The sequence below is a fragment of the Trichoderma virens genome (genome assembly GCF_000170995.1).
Source record: "Trichoderma virens Gv29-8 chromosome Unknown TRIVIscaffold_75, whole genome shotgun sequence".
NCBI lineage: Eukaryota > Fungi > Ascomycota > Sordariomycetes > Hypocreales > Hypocreaceae > Trichoderma > Trichoderma virens.
The window spans coordinates 105,344-125,159 of NW_014013674.1; the positions used below are offsets into that span (position 1 = coordinate 105,344).

The following is a 19,816-nucleotide window of genomic DNA, read 5'->3' on the forward strand; positions in this document are numbered from 1 at the left end:
GGAAGGGGAACACACAAAATCATCATCCGGCATCCAACATCGCCAAGGGCTGGGAAAGGGAAAAAAACAAAAAGGGACACAGGGGGTGTAAATATACTATATAGGTTGGAGTTTTTTTTGCTTTTTTTTCTTTTCTTAATCTTTTTTCCATCTTTCCGTTATTCCATCGAGGAGCCATCTAGGACAGCCACGCCCTGAAGTCATACCTCTCATTTTCTGGTCTACGGTCTATCAAAGGAGTTAGCAACAACAAGCATCATATGCTTTCATCATAAGAAAAAAATGAAAGTAACAAATTACTGGATTATCGTCTTTTTTTTTTTAGCATTTGCCGAGGGGTTTCTTTTTATTTCTTTCGCTTTGCGGTTACTGAACCTTGGATCTTTGTTTCGCACGGCCGATTGCGCAGATATGGGAGAGGGTGGATATAATAATCCTGCTACCAAGGAACGGAACTTGAGGCCAACTTGGATCTGCTTTTTTCTTTTTCTCTCCAGGATATATTCGGAGGAGTTGAGTCGACCGTTGGAGCCTCTTCCGGGGGCAGCGAGCTTGGAAGAAGCCATAATAATATCTCTCAGGTTACGCCCGTCAATAACAATGACTTTTGTGCGTTAGGTGTATGTATCATCAGGATAGGGGAATGTGTACATGTATGCAGCTGAATATTGAGCTTGGAGTTCCAAGATGTATTTACGGTATTGGTCTTATGTTTCGTTAATAGTACTGTCATGTCTATTCATGGGTGTCTCGCAAGATGTGTCTGAAGATGTGTCTAAAGATGTGTCCATTTTGTAGATATCTTTAAGGAGATGTCATTATTGGCCAGTATCTCACTTCTCAAATCGCGTCAGATAGCAATGTTGGCAGTCAGTGGAGAGTAAAATGATTCTTCTATACACTAGTACAAGGGATAGCTGCAAAGACCCTTTTCGCAGCGTCTCCGGCCACCACCAATACAATCGTCCTTTTTCTTCCTGTTCTAACATTTCATTTCTGACCCCCCATCGCACTCCTGCCGTCTGATCCTGGAAACGCTGGTGGGAAAAAAAAAGAAGAGTCCCTTTGCCCCTCTCTCGAAGATGAAGAAAAAAATTAGCTGAGATTTTTATCATCACCTGGTATCACCTGTTGGCCATGAATGGCCTCTTTTTTAATTTTACAAGTCCCCAAACAAATCATTATTTATCTCGGTACCCCGCCCCTATATCCTGATCTCTTCATATCCGGGTATATCGTAGGAGGGAATTTCAAGTCACATAACGAGGGAGGGACTTAGGAGAGTAAAGGATAGAACAAGGGAGCCAGCGTTTCCAGAGTCGTCGGGTCGGAAGTAATTTAGTGAGCATCGGGCTGGTTGAGGATGTACTCGACGGCCTTGTCAACTGCAAAACGGAAAATGTGAGCACTATATGGTGATCCAGAGGGGCATCAAGGGGAATGCGAATCGTACCTGAGTGGATGGTGTCGGCGTCCTTGTCGGGGATCTCGATGCTGAACTCCTCCTCGATGGCCATGACGACCTCAACGGTGTCGAGACTGTCCAGGCCGAGGTCGTTGGCGAAGTGAGCAGTGGCCTTGATCTGTAAGGGAAGAGTTAGGCATGTCATTCCACGAGGGGGATTGCGCGGGGTGGCATTTCCGGACGTACATTGGCAGCATCGTTGACCTAGAGCGCACATAGTTAGCAAAATGTTTGCATGTAGAAGAAGTAAAAAGCCCAAAGCATAAACCGGCGCATATCCAACATGACGATGTTGTTGCACCCCGCTCCCTTGAGCTCCCCCGCCTCCATCAAGGCTTCTCGGTCCAAATCTTGCCATTGCGCAGCTGTTCCTCCGCTAAATGCAATGCATCCCATGGCGTCTTACTACTATCGCCTTCCATTCCCCCAAACTCCCCTCCTCACGACTCCGAGATGACATGCAACAGTGAAGAATAGAGCGAGCTGGTGGCCTACCTTGTCGAATCCCTGCAGCAAGCTGATGATGCGGCCCTCGACCTCCTCCTTGTGCAGGCCACCGCCAGCACTGTACATCCTCACGGCCATGAGGCTCTGGACGCGGACAGGGGCGGCGACGGCGCGGGGAGCAGCGGCGAGAGCTGTTCTTCGGATGGCGACGGGTCGGGCAACAGCGCGGACGGCCGAGGCGGATGTGCGGAGGACAGCAGTGCGGAACATGATTGCGGCTTTGGGGGGGGGGGGAGGGAGGATTTTTTCCGGGGAGGGTGAAAGAAAAGAAAAAAAGGAGGAGAAGACGAGGTCAATTGGGGGGACGATTGACTGCGGGTTTTGGTGTTTGCGGCAAGGCGGGTTTTTTTTGGGTGACGGGTTCGTTGTTGCGGCGATGATAAATTTCTCGCTGGCTATTACTCGGTCTATTGGAGGTTTTTCGGAGCTGGGCCGGTACAAAGGTACAAAGGTGGGAAAGCTGGAGTGCGGGAGGATGAGGAGTCACGTGCGGGCTGGTGGGCTGGAGGGGTTGGCTGAATCAGCGGGAATGGAGAGCTTGGGATTGGTGATGCTTTAATGCTGTTGCTATTTGGTAAGGACATATTCTACATATAGTAGGTGTACACGGGGTGTTGGATGGGATCTTCTTTTAATGGTGGGTGTTGCTGCTTGATAGAGGGTCTGAATATGTGAATTCATAACATCGCCAAAACACTCATTCACAGAAGTCTATGCAGTTTGTTTGTTTAGCACTCGCCAGTTAATACGTTGATGGATGCTACACCATGTTTCCAGCCCAAGTTTGATGTTTTAGCAAAGCAGCTGGTTCTATGACTCCCACGCTTGCACCTTAGTATATATCTCCAATCATGCCTCTCACCAACTCGTAGTTCCTATTTGCCGCAATTGTTCCCCATAATATTGCCAATCCAGCTCAAGTCTCAATATGAAAATCACCATAGGCAAGATAGTCCTCCTAATGTATTTCTTGTTGAAACTTCAACACAGTATCAAAAGAAAAAGAAAGAGAGACAAGCCAGTAGTATGTCACGATTCTAGAGGAACCGGAATTACCATTGGCGACAGAGGTAACGCCCAAGACCCCTCTCAGGGCGGTTCCGATCTTTCATAGGCACTCGGCCTTTAAACTCTCGGAATTAATGCAAACAACCTCGGATATTCAGAAATTGGTCGTGAAAAGGGTCAGCCAAAACTTTTGATTGAAATGCTCCCTAGCTAGTTGGACGGGGGCTTCAATGCTGTGTTGACAACATCCATCGCTGTTATAATTCAGCGCTCGTGTTGGTCACTTTCTTCTTTTTGCATTCATTCACTCATTCCATGGCCGAAAGTCGAATCAAAGGCTCTTTTTTTTTTCGTTCAGCCCCAAGCTTATGTACAATCCTGTTGTCCATGACTCCTCCATTGGTGCCTCTCTTCTAATTTGATCTCTCTCCTCTCACATCATACAAAATGGAATTAGATTTGTGTAGCTTATCGGTAAGGTGAATCTGCGCGAATGGCGGCAGCAAGTTCAGGCTCCCACTTGTCTCCATTAGACAGCAGCTTCTCTGTAATCGCCGTATCAGTATGCTGCTGCTAAGCTAATCCCCGTTGGGGTTGATTGCAAACTCACCCTTGTTATACAACAGCTCTTCTCTGGTCTCAGTCGCGTACTCGGCGTTGGGAGACTCAACGATGGCGTCGACGGGGCAGGACTCCTGGCAGAAACCGCAGTAGATGCACTTTGTCATGTCGATATCGTAACGGGTAGTGCGGCGAGATCCATCAGCACGCTCCTCGGCTTCAATGGTGATGGCTTGGGCAGGGCAGATCTATTCGCATATACAGTTAGCATTGCCCGATCCCGGCAACTTCGCTTAAAGGTTGGAATTTGGCGGGGTCCCTTACGGCCTCGCAGAGCTTGCAGGCAATGCATCGCTCTTCACCAGAGGGGTATCGTCTCAGCGCGTGTTCGCCACGGAATCGGGGAGAAATGGGGCCCTAAGACAAGTGTTAATCGCAGCTCAATGGCAAGAAGAGGATCTGCCTCGATATTCAGCGCATCCCCGCGCAGCTTGCGTACCTTTTCGAAAGGATAGTAGATGGTGTAGCTATGTCCCTCCAGTCAGCAATCCCATATCTGATATATGCCAGTGACAAAATCAAATCCTCAGCCTCCAGAATCGGTATACATACGGTGGTCGGAAGAACTGCTCCAGCAGGACGTACATTCCTCTGGCCATCTCGGTCATGAGGAAGTACTTGCCCAGCCGGTCCAACAAGCTGTCCTTTTCCCACGCCCACTCAACCTGCTTGCTCGTTCGGAAGTTCTGCGGCGGGGCGCCCCTGGGAGTCGCATATCCCCGCTGCTGGTGGTAGGGAGTGGCCAGCATCCTCGTCGCCATCATGAGCGAGCTGGTAGAGGCCGGAGCTCGGGCAAGCTGGCGTTTGGCGAGCATGGCTGCTGCCGAGGCGGAGAGAGTCGGCGCCATTGTCGTCGGATTCGCTGCAATTGACGGAGTTGCAAAGAGCAGGCTCGCCTCGGGCGGGACGTCGATTGGGTGGGAGGCGACTTTTGACGTGATGCACTTTTGATGGCTCTTTTGCCTTGGGTGAATGGCTTAGTGCACTGCGGGATTACATTGCTAGGCCAGTGATTGGTGGAGATGGACGCTCGTGATATGGCACGTGATGTTTAATATACCTTGGACCGCCAGCTTCAACTACCTCAACATGCTACAGCTCATTACCTCTCCTGTCTAGTGCCAACCAAGGTATAATGGAAAAGAAAAAGAAAAGGGAGAAAACAAAGGAAAAATAAAACGCCATTACACGCTCATAATGGATTACTCAATGCCATGATCGCCCTTATCCGCATATGCACAAAATCGCCTTCAGAAGCTCTTCTCCCATGTCCCCCACCACAGCCCCATGTTGGCCGCCACCAGCAGATCGAGCATCTTCAGCCCGTCGTGGTATATGATGAGCTTCCCGAGCTTGGCCCGCTTGCCGCGGTTGCCTCCTCCTGCCCTCTCGCCGCCTATGTTTACGTCAAATGGTGATATTACATCATCCTCATCTCTATCTTCATAGCGTTCCATGGCCGACTTGATGAACTTGCTGAAGTGGCCAAGGCGGCGATCGTCACCCTTGGCCACTTCTCCAGAGGGGAACAAGTCAGAGCCCGGAAGGTTGAAGCGCAACTCACTGACAACAGTGGAGGCCGACCTGGACGGGCTGGCCTCGGGAACCAATGGATTATAAGCTCCCACCTCGCCCTCGTGCAAGAAGTGGTGGCACAGCAAGCTCCGGCCGCCGTTGCCCGTGCGAAACTCGCATCTACCACCCCAAGGGCTTGTAAAAGTGTATCCTCGCGGCTTCATCTTGTCAGGGCGTGAAGACGTCGGTGATCCGGACTTGTACTCTCCGGAGCTAAACGAATTGGCTGATGCTTCGCTCTCGCTTCGATTGTGCGCCTTCTTCCGAGCTGCTTGTTCTATCTGGTGAAACTTGGATCGTATGGCAGAGCCAAAGCTTCGAGAGTATGACATGGACACCTGTCTGGAGAACATGCCATCTGCTCGTGTGCCTGGTGCCATATCCATAAAGGGTCGGTCAGCATCCATGCTCCTCCTAGGAGGAATGGCGCTTGACGGCCGCCCGCGGAACTTGGCGTATCCCGCACTCTCGATGTGAATGTCGATTGGTGGATGTTGAGGAGATCGTTGTTCTGACGACGCAGAAAGATATGTGGTAGACTGCCCAGCTTCTCTAGCCAATGTATTCACCTCGTACGACGAAATCTTGCCCACGTTCCACTGATCTCCTGTTCCTGGGTCCCGCCTAATTAGGCTCAAGGTAAATGGCGGCGTAGAATATTCGATGCTCTTCATTGGAGACAGGGAACGGCTTTGCCTAGTATGCCCCATGGTAGCAGTTCTGTCTCTAGTTTGATCTCTAGAGCGCGCCGCTTCATCCATGGAGACTCGACTCTGCGGTATATCGCTCAGCTGCCTTGGGCCGACGGGCTTCCGCCTAGAGGCAGATGAGCGTAATTGCTGTGGCCCGTCTCGTGCATTTGACTCAAAGGAGCTTTCTGAGAGTCCCAAGCCCGAATCTTCGAAACGTCTAGGAGGCAGAGGGGGTGCGTAGTTGGCATCTTGCGAGTTGGGCACACTAAGATCACTTGGCGGTCGCAGAGTCGGGTTTCCATATGCCATCTGGGGTTGATCACCTTGTATCGAAATATTGGGAGTCTGGGATGAAATGGAGCCTGGCACTGGCTTCCGAGCAATCGTCCTCGCCACGGAGCTATCTTCGCTGGATCTACCTTGCGCTTCATCTCTCAATGGCTGAGGGCCGGTGATGTCCAGCATTGGGAGCTCGAGATGAACATAGTAGAGACTGCTGGAGACATCTCCGCCTGTGACGTTCTTGAGCTGAGGTTTGAAGGGTGAAAGAATCACATCTGCAAGTAAAATTATTCATGAGATTCAGTTACAAGTATTGTTGTTGCGTGAGAGCTTTCACATACCTCTAGTGCCGGGGACTCTAGATATGTAGAGCACCAAGGGCTCTTGTCTTGTCTCTGACGGATTTTCGGGGTATTGCGGCGGATTCGCCGCCAGCAGATTTAGGGAGGCGAGTGAATGGGCCTCCATGACGACCGTCGCTTGCAAAATATGCCTCTATTGGGAACTATGCTGGTGGCCTTGGACAATGTTGGACTCGGAAAAGGCGCGTGCAAATAGAAATCTCTGCTTGATGTATCGCTCAATTAAGCTTATGCTATGTGGCTCTAATCAAGGCGGGTGACTTGACGATCATATTTTTTTTCTCCTTTCTTATGTAAAGACGGCTTGTGCAAGGATTTGCTGCAGGTTCAAGGCACCCGGACATCCAGGACCGGAGAAAAAAGGCGACTAACCCAAGCCGAAGGATGACAGCAATTGCCGGGCCAAGCAAATCAGACGCAGGCTGGAGAGAGAAGAGACAGATTGAGATCAATACTCGTACATCCTGGCCAGAGGTAAGCAGAGACGGGCATTACCCCAGCACAAGACGTGGTTTTAATCAGACGTAAGGCGCAGCTGGTGTCGTGTCTTGTCTTTCTTTCGATGCTTTTGCAGAAAAAGGGAAAAAGATAAACGTCACCGCACCGGGGCTGTGCCGTGTCAAGGCCACCAGGTTTTATTTTAGGGGCGCTGCGAGCCCGGTGAGCGAGCCGATAGGACGGAGCCGGGAGGCCGTCGTTTTCCTAGCGAATCTGGTGATGAGGCGTCAGCTGCAAACGAGGCGAAGCTGAGAGTAGAGAGGAAAATCAGCTCAGCTGGAGTGGTCATGGCTACCTAGTAAATGGGGAACACGTATGCCGGGTTGGTGATGGCGATTGGAACTGGATAGGTTCGTTCTCTATATGCCTGTGCAGCTGCGTCAGGTTGCCTGTGGCGATTGTTAGCAGCCAGCTGAACGCTGTGGGTTTTGCTGTAGGTCGCGTGTTGGGCGATACAGTGCTGGTAGCACGCAGCAGATGCAGCGGAGTTGTGCGGCGGCCTACAGTAGCTATGACTAAACTGCTACTGTATTTAGCACCAAGCTGTCAGTGGGTCGATGCCCGAGTCTGAGCTACCATCAACACTAAACATCTTCCTTGTCCCGTTCCAATTATAACATCAATTGGATGGATGCTTCACGATTCAACCATCTGCACTCGTGCCCTGCTACTGTACCTTATCTCTCGCCCCCTTGAGCACTCGTCACATCGCAAATTCAACCGTTGAACATGATGATACATTGGGTTCTTAAAATATCCGTCAGGCCTGGTCCTGGTCCTGGTCCTCCCCCGCCTTTGACGCACCTATCACCGCGCAGGTGATATTGCAGCCGTATGCAGTGGCATCTCCATCATCTGCAGGTGTGCAGCATTGGGCATCTACAAAAATAACCGCCGTGTTACATTGAGCATTCTTCCTCCACAGGGCCCTGTCCTGGCCATCTACCGAGCCGCTCTCCTGCACACTGCACACGCCAGGCATGCGTCGCCACGGCATCAATCTTGGCAGCACAGCCCCTACTACGGACTCGTCGGCTCTGGACAGTCGGTGGCCGTGGTGGTGAATGGAAATCCGGTATGGCAGTTCCAACACGGACTCGATGTTGCACATGCGGTGACCGTCTTGGTGACGACGCCTGCAGCCTGTGAACAGCCGCAGGGCAGGGTCACGAAGTCTATGGCGTCGAATCATGAGAGGGATGCTTCACCCGCGCATGCTATTTTGGGTTACTCACTATCGATGATGCAAAATTCGCTGGAGCAGTTGAATCTGCAACCTTGGCTGGTGCCAGGACGCGTTGTTATCGTGACGGTAGGAACACAACTAACTGGCGATGCAGGGGTATCGACAGCCAGAGAATGCACAGCGGAAATGAAGCTTGTTTCAAGAGTCTTGAGTCAGCAGAGGAGCGTGAGGTGACCGGGCATTGATGCTTCAGCTTGAGGTACCATACCCTGCGAGCGTGAGGACGGTTATGATCGAAGCGAACCGCATGCTGACAAGTAGGTCCTGACAGATGGTTGATTGTTGAGATTGAAATAGCTATTTGCGGGAAACCTGAATAACATATGTGCAAAAAAAGATTATGCTTGGGAGAGAGCTGACATCTCCAGGACCAATCCCTTCCTTCACGAGCGTTAGAGCTTGCTCTAAATACTCGAATCTGGAGTTGGTATGCCTCCGTCAAGTGGCGTGATGGTGTCCCATTGTGACTAGCGACAGTCCGAGTATTGATTGTCGCATTACAGACGAATGCCTTTTGTGGCGCACACAGCTGTGGTACGGACTGCTCTGATAGGCCGGGTGAAGACGTTGACGAAAGGATCAATTTCTTGGCGAGATGCAAGACGTTGAGGGGTACAACGTCGATGCTGCCGCTTCTGAACTGGAGCTTGCTTGATTGGACCCAAGTTTTAAGCTTGAATGGTGATCATCCACCAGCAGTGCGTTTGACAGGTGCCACTTACATGCGTTTCCTCGAAATTAACCGAAGCTTCCACGGTTCGAGATGAAGCTCAAGCTCGTATTCTTTGCCAGGGTGAGACTCTGCCAGCCAATTATGAACTCTTCCGAACTAACGCTTGTGCATGCTGTAAATTGCGGCTGAAGCTGAGGGTGTTTACTTGAGTGCTCCCTGCATGCCATCAAATCGTATAGAGAGGGAATTGAAGTACGAATATGTGGCTAATCGTAAATAAGGTAGCATTGCGAGTTCTGCGCTTGCATGGAACCTTTCTTCAAGTTCTGATGCGAGTGCTACCCTGAAATTTGATATGCATCATCGTCAGCGGTAATCATAGAGACTCTTGTCATGACTGGAGTGCCATTTACTGTCTTGGTAGTTTATATATGTACTTTATATGTGATGACGAAGCTGCCCGCTTTGGCAAATATCGGGTTCTCTATAGTCTAACCGCTTCATGTTGAAGTCTCGGCTCTATACGCAGCAACCACCTCGTTAACAACGTCTTCCAGCTTCTCATCCTCCAAACCAAGCAGCTCCATTGCAAACCCATCCCTCTTTGTCCAATCGGCATCCAGAGCTCCCAGCACAAAGACAATGTCTTCTATGGCGACCAAAACGGCCTTTTCATCATCGCTATCCAGCCTCTTCCGAGCATCCTCCAGGTACGGCTTTGAATCGACATGCTGAATGTGCCACGTCTCGCCCATGGCCTTTTCCAGAGCAGCTACAATCTCAAGCTGTGTCGGGTTGAAGCTCTGGACGTAAAGCGCGCGATTGCGAGTCTCGACAGGCCTTTGGAGGATGCGGACAGTTGCCTCCGTGATGCGCCGCAGCGTCGACGTCGAAGCCTTGATGGCGCCTCCATCCAGGATCTGAGCCGTGCGTGTGTCAAAGTTGAAATGGAGCAGTCCGTCACGCAGTCCGCGGTCGAAAAAGTGTCCGCACACAAGCGTCGTCCATGAGAAGGCCGTGTCCTCTCGAGCAGCCAGAGCCTCGCACTTTTCGCGCACCAGCGTCTTCCTACGATACAGCGGTAGGTACTTCTGAGGCTCGGCATCGCCTGCGTCGCAGCTCCCAAAGTCGGCGGGGATGAAGCGCTTGACACCAGCCTGGAACGCAGCCTCTACGAGCCGGAGATGCTGGTCGCCCTGGCCGAGCGGAAACGCAGCGACGACGGCATCCTGGCCTTTGAGAGCTTCTGTGAGCTCGTCGACAGCCAGATCAGGCCCAACGACTATGCGCGTGATGGAGTCCCCAAATGTCGTGGGAGACGACGAGTTTGAGCGCTGAAGGACGGACACGTCAAAGCAGTTTGCCTCAACCAGCCCTCGGAGAATGACGGAGCCCAGGGTGCCGTTGGCGCCCACGAGGCAGATCTTCTTGAGCGAAGTTTGCGTCATGATATATAATTAGGTAGGCAGGCAATGGATGGTTGTGTATTTGTTATCAGATTGAGGCGAGCAACTCGAAAGACTGACCAGATTGGGCAATGTGCCGCTTAGTACGAGAAAACGCGGAGGTTTTGGTGGGGCAACTTGTTCTGTTGCGCCATTCGTAGGATCATGGTTACAAGCAATTGACTGCGGGTACTCGTACTACCTGTTTAGTCGTACGTTGCTCAATATGGATTGGGAGTGGAACGGAGTCGGGAGAACTGAGAGGACGGTGGTGATCAGGAACTTGGGGTTAAGGCAACGCAAGGACAGCGTATGTTTGAAAGAAAGACCTGATGGGAGAGCAAAACTACTTCACGATATATTTCGACTTTTAGTCATATTGACAAATGACTTACACAAGACTGATATACGCCTGCTAAATAGGCATGAAACCTCTGGAGTTTGAGCTCCGGCTCCGAAATGCCTCGCATCCGGCACCCACAGGCCTTCAATGAACCCCCCGGCTCGGCCTTGTTCCCCCACATTTGTTCAAGACGCGGACTCTCTCGGCTATCCGAGATGGAAATAAGCTATAAGCTCCTGGCGGATAGTAGTTTTAACTCCGGCTCTCGCCAGCTCGCCGTTCGGCTCGGCCTAGCAATACAGCGTATTTGACAGCGAATCAGAAAGAGAAGCTCGGCCGAGTTGGTTGTATTCACCTTGGATAGTTGTCAAGAAGGATTCGACTATGAAAGCCACTGGCAATGGTATAGATGTGTGCATATATAGTGGCGATGGTACGTCACCTCATGAAGTGTCAACTCAACTCGACAAGACAAAGAATCAACCAGTATCATAACAATCATCATATTTCACACATCATCATTAACAATGGCTGACAAGCACATCGTTTTTATCACCGGTGCCAACACTGGCATTGGCTACGAGGCTGTTAAAGCACTGCTGCGCTCATCCGTGCCATACCACATCTTCGTGGGCGCTCGCACGCTGGAAAAGAGCCAAAATGCAATTGCTGCCGTCACTCAAGAGGTCCCGGGATCGAGCAGCACCCTCGAGCCCGTCGCCATTGAGCTAGCTAGCGATGAGTCCATTGCCCAGGCTTATGAGGCTATCGAGGCCAAGGTGGACAGAATTGACACACTGGTCAACAACGCGGGTTCGTAACATGTAACCTAGAACATTTTGACTATATTGGTTGAATGAATGGACTGACGCATGAGTATTTGTTCAAATAACATAGGCGCTGCTTTTGATACCTCCGACTTCAAGGACGACGTTCCAAACAGCCGCACCATCTTCAACAAGGCGTACGACGTCAACGTCACCGGAACTCATATTGTAACGTCAACCTTTGTCCCGCTCCTCATCAAGTCGTCTTCTCCCCGTCTCATCTTCATCACATCCGGCCTGTCCACCCTCACGGCGCACTCCAAGAGCTTCTTCCCTCCATGGGCTCCCAAGCCGCAAGCCGGATGGCCCAAGGAAAATGTCGTGGCCAACCTGGGATACAAGAGCAGCAAGGCCGCGCTCAACATGGTGATGCTCAACTGGCACTGGCTGCTGCTGGATGACGGCGTCAAGACTTTTGCTATTAGCCCGGGCTTCTTGGCTACCAACCTGGGAGGCGTTCCTGAGAAGCTCAAAGCTCTGGGTGCAGGCGACCCATCAATCGGTGGAGAGTTTATCAGGAAGGTGACTGAGGGAGAGCGAGATGCGGATGCGGGCAAGGTTGTAAACAAAGACGGCCTTCAGGACTGGTAGAGGTTGTCGTGATACCCGACCGTTTCTATCTGCGTGTACGTTGCATGTATCTAGTATTTTGAAAAGCTTAGCAAATGAATTTATTATGAGAAGAATGATTTGCTTTACTTTACCCTCTTCTGTTGCTATGCTTCTCGTCATATTATATTATTTCATCTTCTAAAAAATCATCGTCTTCATCTATAGGCGGAGGGTCTTCTCCACGAAGCCTCCTTATACGTCTTAATATCCGGTCTTTGATGGGTTCGTGACGAAATCTCGTAGGGATTGTCGTTGCCAAATCCCAGTAGATGAGATACTCTAGCTGTTGAATCCACCGATGCAGGCTCTCAATATCGGCGCTTAGGAGCTCTCTATCTATCCCATTCTCGCTGAATAACTGTCTTCGGTAGTGATAGAGTATGAATTGCAAGTTATCCAGCTCACCGTGGACTGGGGGGTCTCTTCGTACGGCTTGATAAGGAGGAGGTGGTTGAATCATGTCGGCGATGCAGGATACTGTAGTTTTGTCTTTTCGGAGCCAGCGCTTAAAATCGCGGTAACGGTTCCTGATAACGATAGGTGCTTTTATCCAGGGCATTGTCGTGGGGCCTGTGGGTGCCTGCATTTTGTTGATGCTGAATTATATGTATGTGTATGCCTAGTAGGTATGTATGTAAGCGTGTGAGTGGGTGCGCAATGGAGTGAGTGATTGAGTAGGTGAGCGAATGATTAAACGAATGTGTACATGACGAGCGAGTGAATGAGCAAGTGATCGAATGAACGAATGACCGAAGATAATTGTATCGTCGTAAACTGAGGATGGTGGGTTTGTTTAAATAACAATGGCAACGCTGACACGGCTAGACTGTTAGTTGAGCATTTACATTATTCATTTAGACTTTTAAGTCCGTGAGGAGAAGTAAACACCAAAACTTGACATGTACGTAATTCCAGGAACGCCCGTTTATACAAACATTGAATTAAGTTTATTAAGTTGTTTAATAGTCATGTGGCCCTCCTGAACTCAATCAAGCCTTTTGCGTAAAAATAGATCTTGTTTGTATTTCTACGCAAATATTTAATGAGCCAATACATGTCAAATCTGGATCTAGAGTATCAGAGTAGATCGCTTTACCTGAATGAGCGTGGTAATTCGGTTGGGTGAAAGGGTACCTTTCTACCACCTTTGAAGTTTTCGTGGCCTCGGGAATAGGGCATGATTTCTTAGCTAATTGTTGCACCCAACAGCGTATAATTGCCCAAATAATAATGCAGAAACGGAGCATGGCGTAGAAACGTTATCATAAAGGCCGTTGTGAGGCCGTATACGAGGATAATAGCATCATTCAAAGCCGTCAAGCGTCGTGTTCCGCGATGATATTTTCAGCTAGGACGCACAAATTATTTTCTGTCTACTGCATTTGCAAATGTAATCTCAACGGCCAGTCGTGATTAACTTTTGGCGTCGATGCTACAAGTCTCCCACAAACTGGACCCTTGGCGGAGACTGGAATTCTTCTCAATAGAATGCAGTATAGATACGACCAGAGGATCACATGGGTACTCTACTAAGCAAACATAGAGCCAGAATAAAGATTAACGTAAAATTAAATAGAGAAATCAAGATCTGGTCATCCATTCGCGATGATGACACAGCAGTCGCATCATATCGAATTGTACGCATGGAGTGTGTATTGTAATAATACCTGGCTCTCGAAGCAATACATAGCACTTTTTTTTGGCTCATGTTGCACCCGCGAGAGCTGTTTCTAAAGAAGCAGACATACTCATGGAAGACGATTCTTCCCATCCAATTCATCGCGAGCGCGATACTTCATTCAGATTACATGTAGACCTGCTGCTGTCCTGCGACGAGCGATGGGAGACACCAAAGCATAAGTAAGCTTTCGATTGACATCACCAATACAAGCTCTGGAATGCTACCCAGGCCATCCATCGCCATCGCAAAAATCGCGCTTATGAGTCTCTACTAGATGACAGTGTCTGTTACATTCCAACGACTTGGACCATCGCTCACCTAGGACGAAATGTAACGGCGCCAGCCTCCCTTTCTCCCACCCAAACAATGCAGTTTTCGTGGCTGTGAGAATGTCTCGGCTTAGCCTCTTTTCCAACGAGAAAACACAGCTGAAACGGTACGTTGGAAATTCACTGGTCAGCCAGCCTCTCGTTTCCTTCATACCTTGGAGAGGCATGTTGGCATCGCATGCCATTATACGCTGATCTCTTTGCGCCTCTCCACATCTGCAGGACTTTCAGGCGGCACATATGTATGTTGGTTGCATGTTATTCGGTGATATACTCATTCTACTCCGCGATAGAGGCGAAGTTTCGCGTGAGACCTCTGGGTATCCATTCCCTGCAGATGTCATGATGTCGCGAATCAGCCCACCAGAGTGCGATGCGTCGTTCCCATACTTGAGTCTGGCTAAGCATCCCATCGTGAGGTTGGATCAGAATATCCATAACAATCATGGGTGGTTTGATAGATATATAACTTGACAGCGTTGCTTGTTCCATCGCTCATCTACTTCTCACCACGGCTTCATCTGGAGTATAAACTCAAGAAACAAGTGTCGTCTTGGTTTCTTCTTTGCTGGCATCAATCAATCACCATGTCTCGACTCGCCCTCCTCCTCAGCCTCATGGCTGCCACCGCAGCAGCCCAAGCCGAGTATGCATCCCACGGCTTCAAATACATCGGCTGCGTCGAGGCCGAACCCCCAGTCTTCTCCTTCAACGTCGATCTCCCCTCCCCGTTCAGCGCCCAGCAATGCCAGGTTGCCTGCCATTCAAAAGGCAAATACGCCGCCCTCGATGGATCATGCCATTGCGAAGATCCCCTGTCCAAGAGCGAGCCGCAGTACAAGGTGCTTAATGATTCTGTCTGCGCGCTGCCGTGCGATGGCGGTAACAAAAGTTGGGGATGGTGCGGAGGCCCGCACTGCCCGGTGACTGGGAAGAAGCGATATTCGCTGTATAAGAAGGATGAGGATCACGACCACAATGACGACTGCGAGAAAGATGATAAGAGCAAGGGTATTGGCATCGGTTTCCACACCAAGGACATCCCCGTGAGAACCTCTACCACTATCAAGACTATTACGTCTTGTCCCCCTGAAGTCACCAATTGCCCTCTCTCCTGCCCGCCTGGAGGGTGCCATATCGATCCTTCACCTCCTGTCACGAAGCATCACGCGGTCCCACCCTCTGAGCCCTCAATTCGTCCGCCGCCGCCAGAGTGCCATGGTGAGTACTGCAAGACCAAAATTCCGACAACGTCAGCTTGCCCGTCGGGGGGATGCGTCAAGATTGTCACAGATCCTATCCCAACGCGTCCTCATCCTACCCCTGATCCTGCTCCTACCAAGGCTGTGGTGACCGTTAGTGAGGGCACAAGATACCAGTCTGGGGTGTTGATAGCAGCTGTTGCCGCGTTGGTGGTGGCTGTAAGTTGGCTGTAAGTTGGCTGTGAAGAATGGAAATGTGGTGTGACGACTTCATGACAAGGAACCACTCGTTTGGTATGGATGTAAAGAGAGTGAAAATAAGCTAAAAACAACACCAAAAAAATCAGCGCATAGATAGTTTTGAGGCGTTGCATGGCGTTTTGGTGGACTGCGATGCTTGTAATTACTATAATACACTCGTTAGATGGCCAGATTAGGCACTTAGCCTCATCTTGAATACAATGATGCTCAAAGAATGCAGAATCCTTGCCAAGCCCAATCTCTCCAGCTCATGAGATACATGTTAATGACAGTACAGACAAATACTCATATGGCGGCGAAATCTTCAAAAGCTAATCACCTAAATAAGAAAAAAAAAAAATCAACATAGAAGCAGCACGGGTTACCTCCTTGGGGGGTCCGTTAACGGCACATATCGCACCCCAAATAGCTTCTTCCTCGTCACCTTGCCCTCTTCGTCCTTTTCGATGCGCCACACGCTTTGATCCCACCCGGTGGAGTCATCGTCCACAGGAATAAACATACTTTGGCAGACAAAGGGTAAGTAACTCTCGTTGGCAAGTGTGTGATGGAGTGATGGATACCATGGCGGAACTTACCATCCTGGGGCCTTGAGCTGCTCCAACAGTGGAGAATGCACCTCTTTGGCAGCGGCACCGACGTGAATCACATCCCACGCCGTCCCAAGCTGCTCTTCGCCTGCTCTCGCCGCTTCAACCCAGCCCAATCGGCCGTCGCCAACCACAAACTTTGCGATTCCCGCTTCTAGCAGCTTCTTCCCCTCTGGGCTTTTTTTCATGTTGGCTTCTCCTAGGTCTCGTAGTTCCGAGATATGCTCCAGCCCTACCACGAGCCCGCGGTCTCCTACGAGCTCCGCAAAGATGTGGGTAAGGTAGCCTGAGCCGGAGCCAATGTCAAGAACTCGTGGTGCTGGCGATGTCTCCGACGGGAGAAGACGAGAGAGGACATTCTCAATAGCAGAGGCGTGCATATGCGGAGCGGAAATAGTGGCCTCGTAGCCGATGGGTTGGGGAGAGTCTTGGTACGGCATGCCAGGGGCGTAATGCCGCCGGTCGACCTGCTGCGGGTTAGATGAAGCGCCCTTTCATTCTCTCTTCTTGTTCAGTACCAGCTCAAGACGGAGCTTGCCTTTAGAAATGCCTCCTTGACCAGAGGCTCGGTGATGAGGCCGTGAGTCCACATGTTTGCCACCAGCCCGGCATTCGAGCTCCCTGAGCACCGCCACGCCATGTTGATGCCGCTGCGCGCTTGGAGTCCTCCTGCAATGAGGAAGCAGATGCCGGCAGATTTCAGCAGCAGATATGGACTGGACAGCCTAGCTACAGCTCGCGTGAGAGTTTGAGGCGCCAGCTTTCAACCGCAGTCCTGCCGAGGAGAGAGCAACGAGATAAGGATCAGGTAGGTAGAATCAGTAGAATCAGTAGAAAGCTGTGAATGGCCAAGATGGTTGACGGCGCGCTTACGACTGGGCAAATCACGCAATCGTCACAGCGGTGATACGGCCCGAGTCAATACCTTATGTCGGAAGCGTAGGTGAGGATTATTTTGGGGAATCCCAACATTGAAGATATCACAGCTGCCCATGATGTAGGAAAGACGTCAAAGGCACCTCTTATCAGCTCCATGCTGACGAGGTGTAGAAGTCACCAGATCCATTGGACAATAGCGAGCTGCTGCTGCTTAAGCTCAGGCCCGTTAGCGGGGGCCCAACAGCGCTACCACCCCGCACGCGCGGGGCAGATGCTAGTGCCTGTTAGTGGCCGCTGCACCTGTAATGGCCTGTAAGCATGGATCCATTGGTGAATTACACTTCCATGGATGATCAATGCCCTGGATCTGCAACGGGATCGATCGACATGCAATCTTCACACAACGGGGAGCTGGGCTGGCTACGGAACGGCAGTAATATCTACGCAAGCCACCAAGAGCCCCGATCCAGCTAATAAACAAAGATATAAATGCACACACATCACCGGGTTGCCTCAACGAGAGACCAATGCAAAAACAAGTCAGAGAGATAGGTAAATGGCCCATTATCCTATACATTGTACATAAGAGAAGCGTGCTACGCGTTATGCCTGGGAAACAAATATTGCAGCTGTCCATAACGCCAGAATCCATCCCACAAACAGACACAGGAAATAGAAGAAAAAAAGACAGGGGGAAAAAAGGGGGTTCCTGGTGTGATATCGTTATTCACACGCCCTCGGTCTGCCGTAGAATTTGGCTAGAACAAATTCGAGGGAGGGGCCACAGCAAAAAAAGGATTCAGATCTAGAAATGTAATGAACCAGCAGTTCTATACCACGTGCTCCGAGTTCTCGCCTTCTGCGATGATTGGAACATTGAGTCCACGGCCAGGGCTCTGCAGGACCAGTTGCTCGTGTCGTCGGGCCCTCATGAACTCGGCCACACTCCTAATAAGCATGAACCAGCCAACGACCATCAGGATATATGCCATCCAGTCATTGCCTGAGATGCCGGAGCTGGGGCCATCACGCACATCGTCAACGTTAAAGTTGTGGGAGTTTGGATCTTGCGGCGCAGCATATCCGTCTGGGCCCGTCATCTTAGGCGGGTCATCGGGCGACCCTCGCATGTAAAAGCCGTACTGGATAAGGGTGATGCCGAGGCCAGCTCGTGATCCGTTCTTGGCAGCATGAGTGGAGTGAAGGAGGTAGGTGAGCAGGAAGCCGACAAGCTGGAATGAGGTCGAAATCATGCCGTTCCAGATAAAAGAAAACACCGAGCCGACGGGCATGCCGTCGACATAGACTTCATCTGCACCACCGTAGCCGGGCGCAAGAATTGTGGTTTCCCAGTAGGGAGGGGCGGCATCTGCGGCAGCTTGTTCATAGGTCTGCAAGTGTCACCATAATTAGTTCATGTTCGTGTTCTTGGGCAGTCGTTTCATGTTCTAGGGGCTTAGCAGGGTAGACAAACAGGTGGCTGCTCCTCCTTTTCCGCGTTGGCATCTGTTCGCTCGGGTCGGGCTGACATGTTGGCAAACACGCCATCCGAACCAAATCCACCCCCCATCACCCGGGGTCGTGAGCCAGACGAAGCCGTATCCGGCGTCGCTGAGGTTGGAGTCGTCGCTGTCGGCGCAGAGGGTCGCGCAGACGAGTCATTGGTGGATCGGATGGTTGGGGTCGAGTTCTGTCGAACTAATCTTTGTCTGTCGTCGGCTTCATCGTCGTCGCTTGCATCGTCATCGTCAAAAGCATCGGCAAGGTCGTTATTGACGCGGCCATTTCGGCTTGGCGAGGAGGCGCGAGAATGAAAGGACGGAGGCGGCGAATTGGGGATCTGGACTCGTCGCTGCGGAACCTCGTGCTCCTCGTCCTCGTCGTGGGCATTTACCTATCAAGGAACAAGCAAGAGGTCAGCGTCGTCGCCGACAAAATAACCTTGGGATACGACAAAGAAAAAAAAATGCGACAAGTGCTCGCATACCCTCTCATAACGCCCAGACATGGCTGCAGTAGTATTTCGTATTTCGTCAAAGTCACGCAGCGCCGCGGATTCGGATTCTGAGGTGTTTGGGGGAAATGGTGATGTCGTAATCGGGTCACGAGCGCCCGTAGAAAAAGGAGCACAAGTCGGAGAGCGACGATCCAAAGGAGGCAGAGAAGCGACAAAGGAGAAGAGGAGGTAAAAAGTCGGGACAAGGGTGAGGGCGACAAGGGCAAACGAACAGAAAAGAAAAAGAAACGCAATCCGACGTTGAGGAGTTTGGTGAGATGATGGGAATGGACGGATTGAAGATAAAAGAATGGGGAATTACGAGAACAGAACAGAACGGGCAGGCCAGATGATGCGCGGCCACTGATGACCAATGTGAGGGAGGCGCTGGAGGCAACCTGCTGATGCACACAAAGTACCTGCGAACCCTGCCGGCCGCCCGCGCAATTTGTGTACTAGCCGGTAGTCGTACTCGTACTCTTTGTCGTTCAGGTGCCAAGTCAAGCACCATCTGGAACACTCCAGGGTCGCCTTGGGGGACTTTTGCCGGGATTGGGGGGGGGATTGGGGGGGATTGGGGGGGCCTTTAGCGCTATTTGCTGGGCCTCAGGCAGCAGAAGCTGTCAATGATGTGTTTTGCATTTGATGGCGTTTTAGCTCTAGAGCCATGTCTGGAAGTAGCTGGAACGTCAGATCCCGCACCATCAGGGCACCTGCTGCAT

General features: G+C 50.9%; 9 protein-coding genes across 9 annotated transcripts; 2 read left to right on the plus strand and 7 right to left on the minus strand.

Annotated features, from left to right (window-relative positions):
• Positions 1-1,338: 1,338 nt before the first annotated feature.
• Positions 1,339-2,182, minus strand: TRIVIDRAFT_131693 (uncharacterized protein; the record flags this gene model as incomplete). Its single annotated transcript, XM_014099784.2, has 4 exons — positions 1,339-1,385; positions 1,454-1,583; positions 1,652-1,669; positions 1,961-2,182. The coding sequence occupies 4 exons, from the start codon at positions 2,180-2,182 to the stop codon at positions 1,339-1,341; spliced, it is 417 nt and encodes a 138-aa protein (XP_013955259.1).
• Positions 2,183-3,307: 1,125 nt separating this feature from the next.
• On the minus strand, positions 3,308-4,416 carry TRIVIDRAFT_83637 (uncharacterized protein; the record flags this gene model as incomplete). The annotated part of the gene is made up of 5 exons (XM_014099785.1): positions 3,308-3,525; positions 3,591-3,789; positions 3,866-3,958; positions 4,041-4,068; positions 4,154-4,416. 5 exons carry the CDS (start codon positions 4,414-4,416, stop codon positions 3,449-3,451), a joined length of 660 nt encoding a protein of 219 aa, XP_013955260.1.
• Positions 4,417-4,851: 435 nt separating this feature from the next.
• On the minus strand, positions 4,852-6,618 carry TRIVIDRAFT_70170 (uncharacterized protein; the record flags this gene model as incomplete). The annotated part of the gene is made up of 2 exons (XM_014099786.1): positions 4,852-6,425; positions 6,492-6,618. The coding sequence occupies 2 exons, from the start codon at positions 6,616-6,618 to the stop codon at positions 4,852-4,854; spliced, it is 1,701 nt and encodes a 566-aa protein (XP_013955261.1).
• Positions 6,619-9,429: 2,811 nt separating this feature from the next.
• Positions 9,430-10,377, minus strand: TRIVIDRAFT_51636 (uncharacterized protein; the record flags this gene model as incomplete). Its single annotated transcript, XM_014099787.1, has 1 exon — positions 9,430-10,377. The coding sequence occupies one exon, from the start codon at positions 10,375-10,377 to the stop codon at positions 9,430-9,432; it is 948 nt and encodes a 315-aa protein (XP_013955262.1).
• Positions 10,378-11,244: 867 nt separating this feature from the next.
• Positions 11,245-12,135, plus strand: TRIVIDRAFT_59538 (uncharacterized protein; the record flags this gene model as incomplete). The annotated part of the gene is made up of 2 exons (XM_014099788.1): positions 11,245-11,530; positions 11,615-12,135. 2 exons carry the CDS (start codon positions 11,245-11,247, stop codon positions 12,133-12,135), a joined length of 807 nt encoding a protein of 268 aa, XP_013955263.1.
• Positions 12,136-12,277: 142 nt separating this feature from the next.
• TRIVIDRAFT_51553 (uncharacterized protein) lies at positions 12,278-12,742 on the minus strand (the record flags this gene model as incomplete). Its single annotated transcript, XM_014099789.1, has 1 exon — positions 12,278-12,742. The coding sequence occupies one exon, from the start codon at positions 12,740-12,742 to the stop codon at positions 12,278-12,280; it is 465 nt and encodes a 154-aa protein (XP_013955264.1).
• Positions 12,743-14,753: 2,011 nt separating this feature from the next.
• Positions 14,754-15,813, plus strand: TRIVIDRAFT_70167 (uncharacterized protein; the record flags this gene model as incomplete). The annotated part of the gene is made up of 2 exons (XM_014099790.1): positions 14,754-15,587; positions 15,793-15,813. 2 exons carry the CDS (start codon positions 14,754-14,756, stop codon positions 15,811-15,813), a joined length of 855 nt encoding a protein of 284 aa, XP_013955265.1.
• Positions 15,814-15,990: 177 nt separating this feature from the next.
• Positions 15,991-16,859, minus strand: TRIVIDRAFT_192397 (uncharacterized protein; the record flags this gene model as incomplete). The annotated part of the gene is made up of 3 exons (XM_014099791.1): positions 15,991-16,132; positions 16,208-16,686; positions 16,758-16,859. 3 exons carry the CDS (start codon positions 16,857-16,859, stop codon positions 15,991-15,993), a joined length of 723 nt encoding a protein of 240 aa, XP_013955266.1.
• A 1,069-nt stretch (positions 16,860-17,928) lies between these two features.
• On the minus strand, positions 17,929-18,992 carry TRIVIDRAFT_136612 (uncharacterized protein; the record flags this gene model as incomplete). The annotated part of the gene is made up of 2 exons (XM_014099792.2): positions 17,929-18,489; positions 18,573-18,992. Coding segments are annotated over 2 exons (981 nt in total), but the record flags the coding sequence as incomplete, so codon positions are not given.
• Between the last annotated feature and the right edge of the window lie 824 nt (positions 18,993-19,816).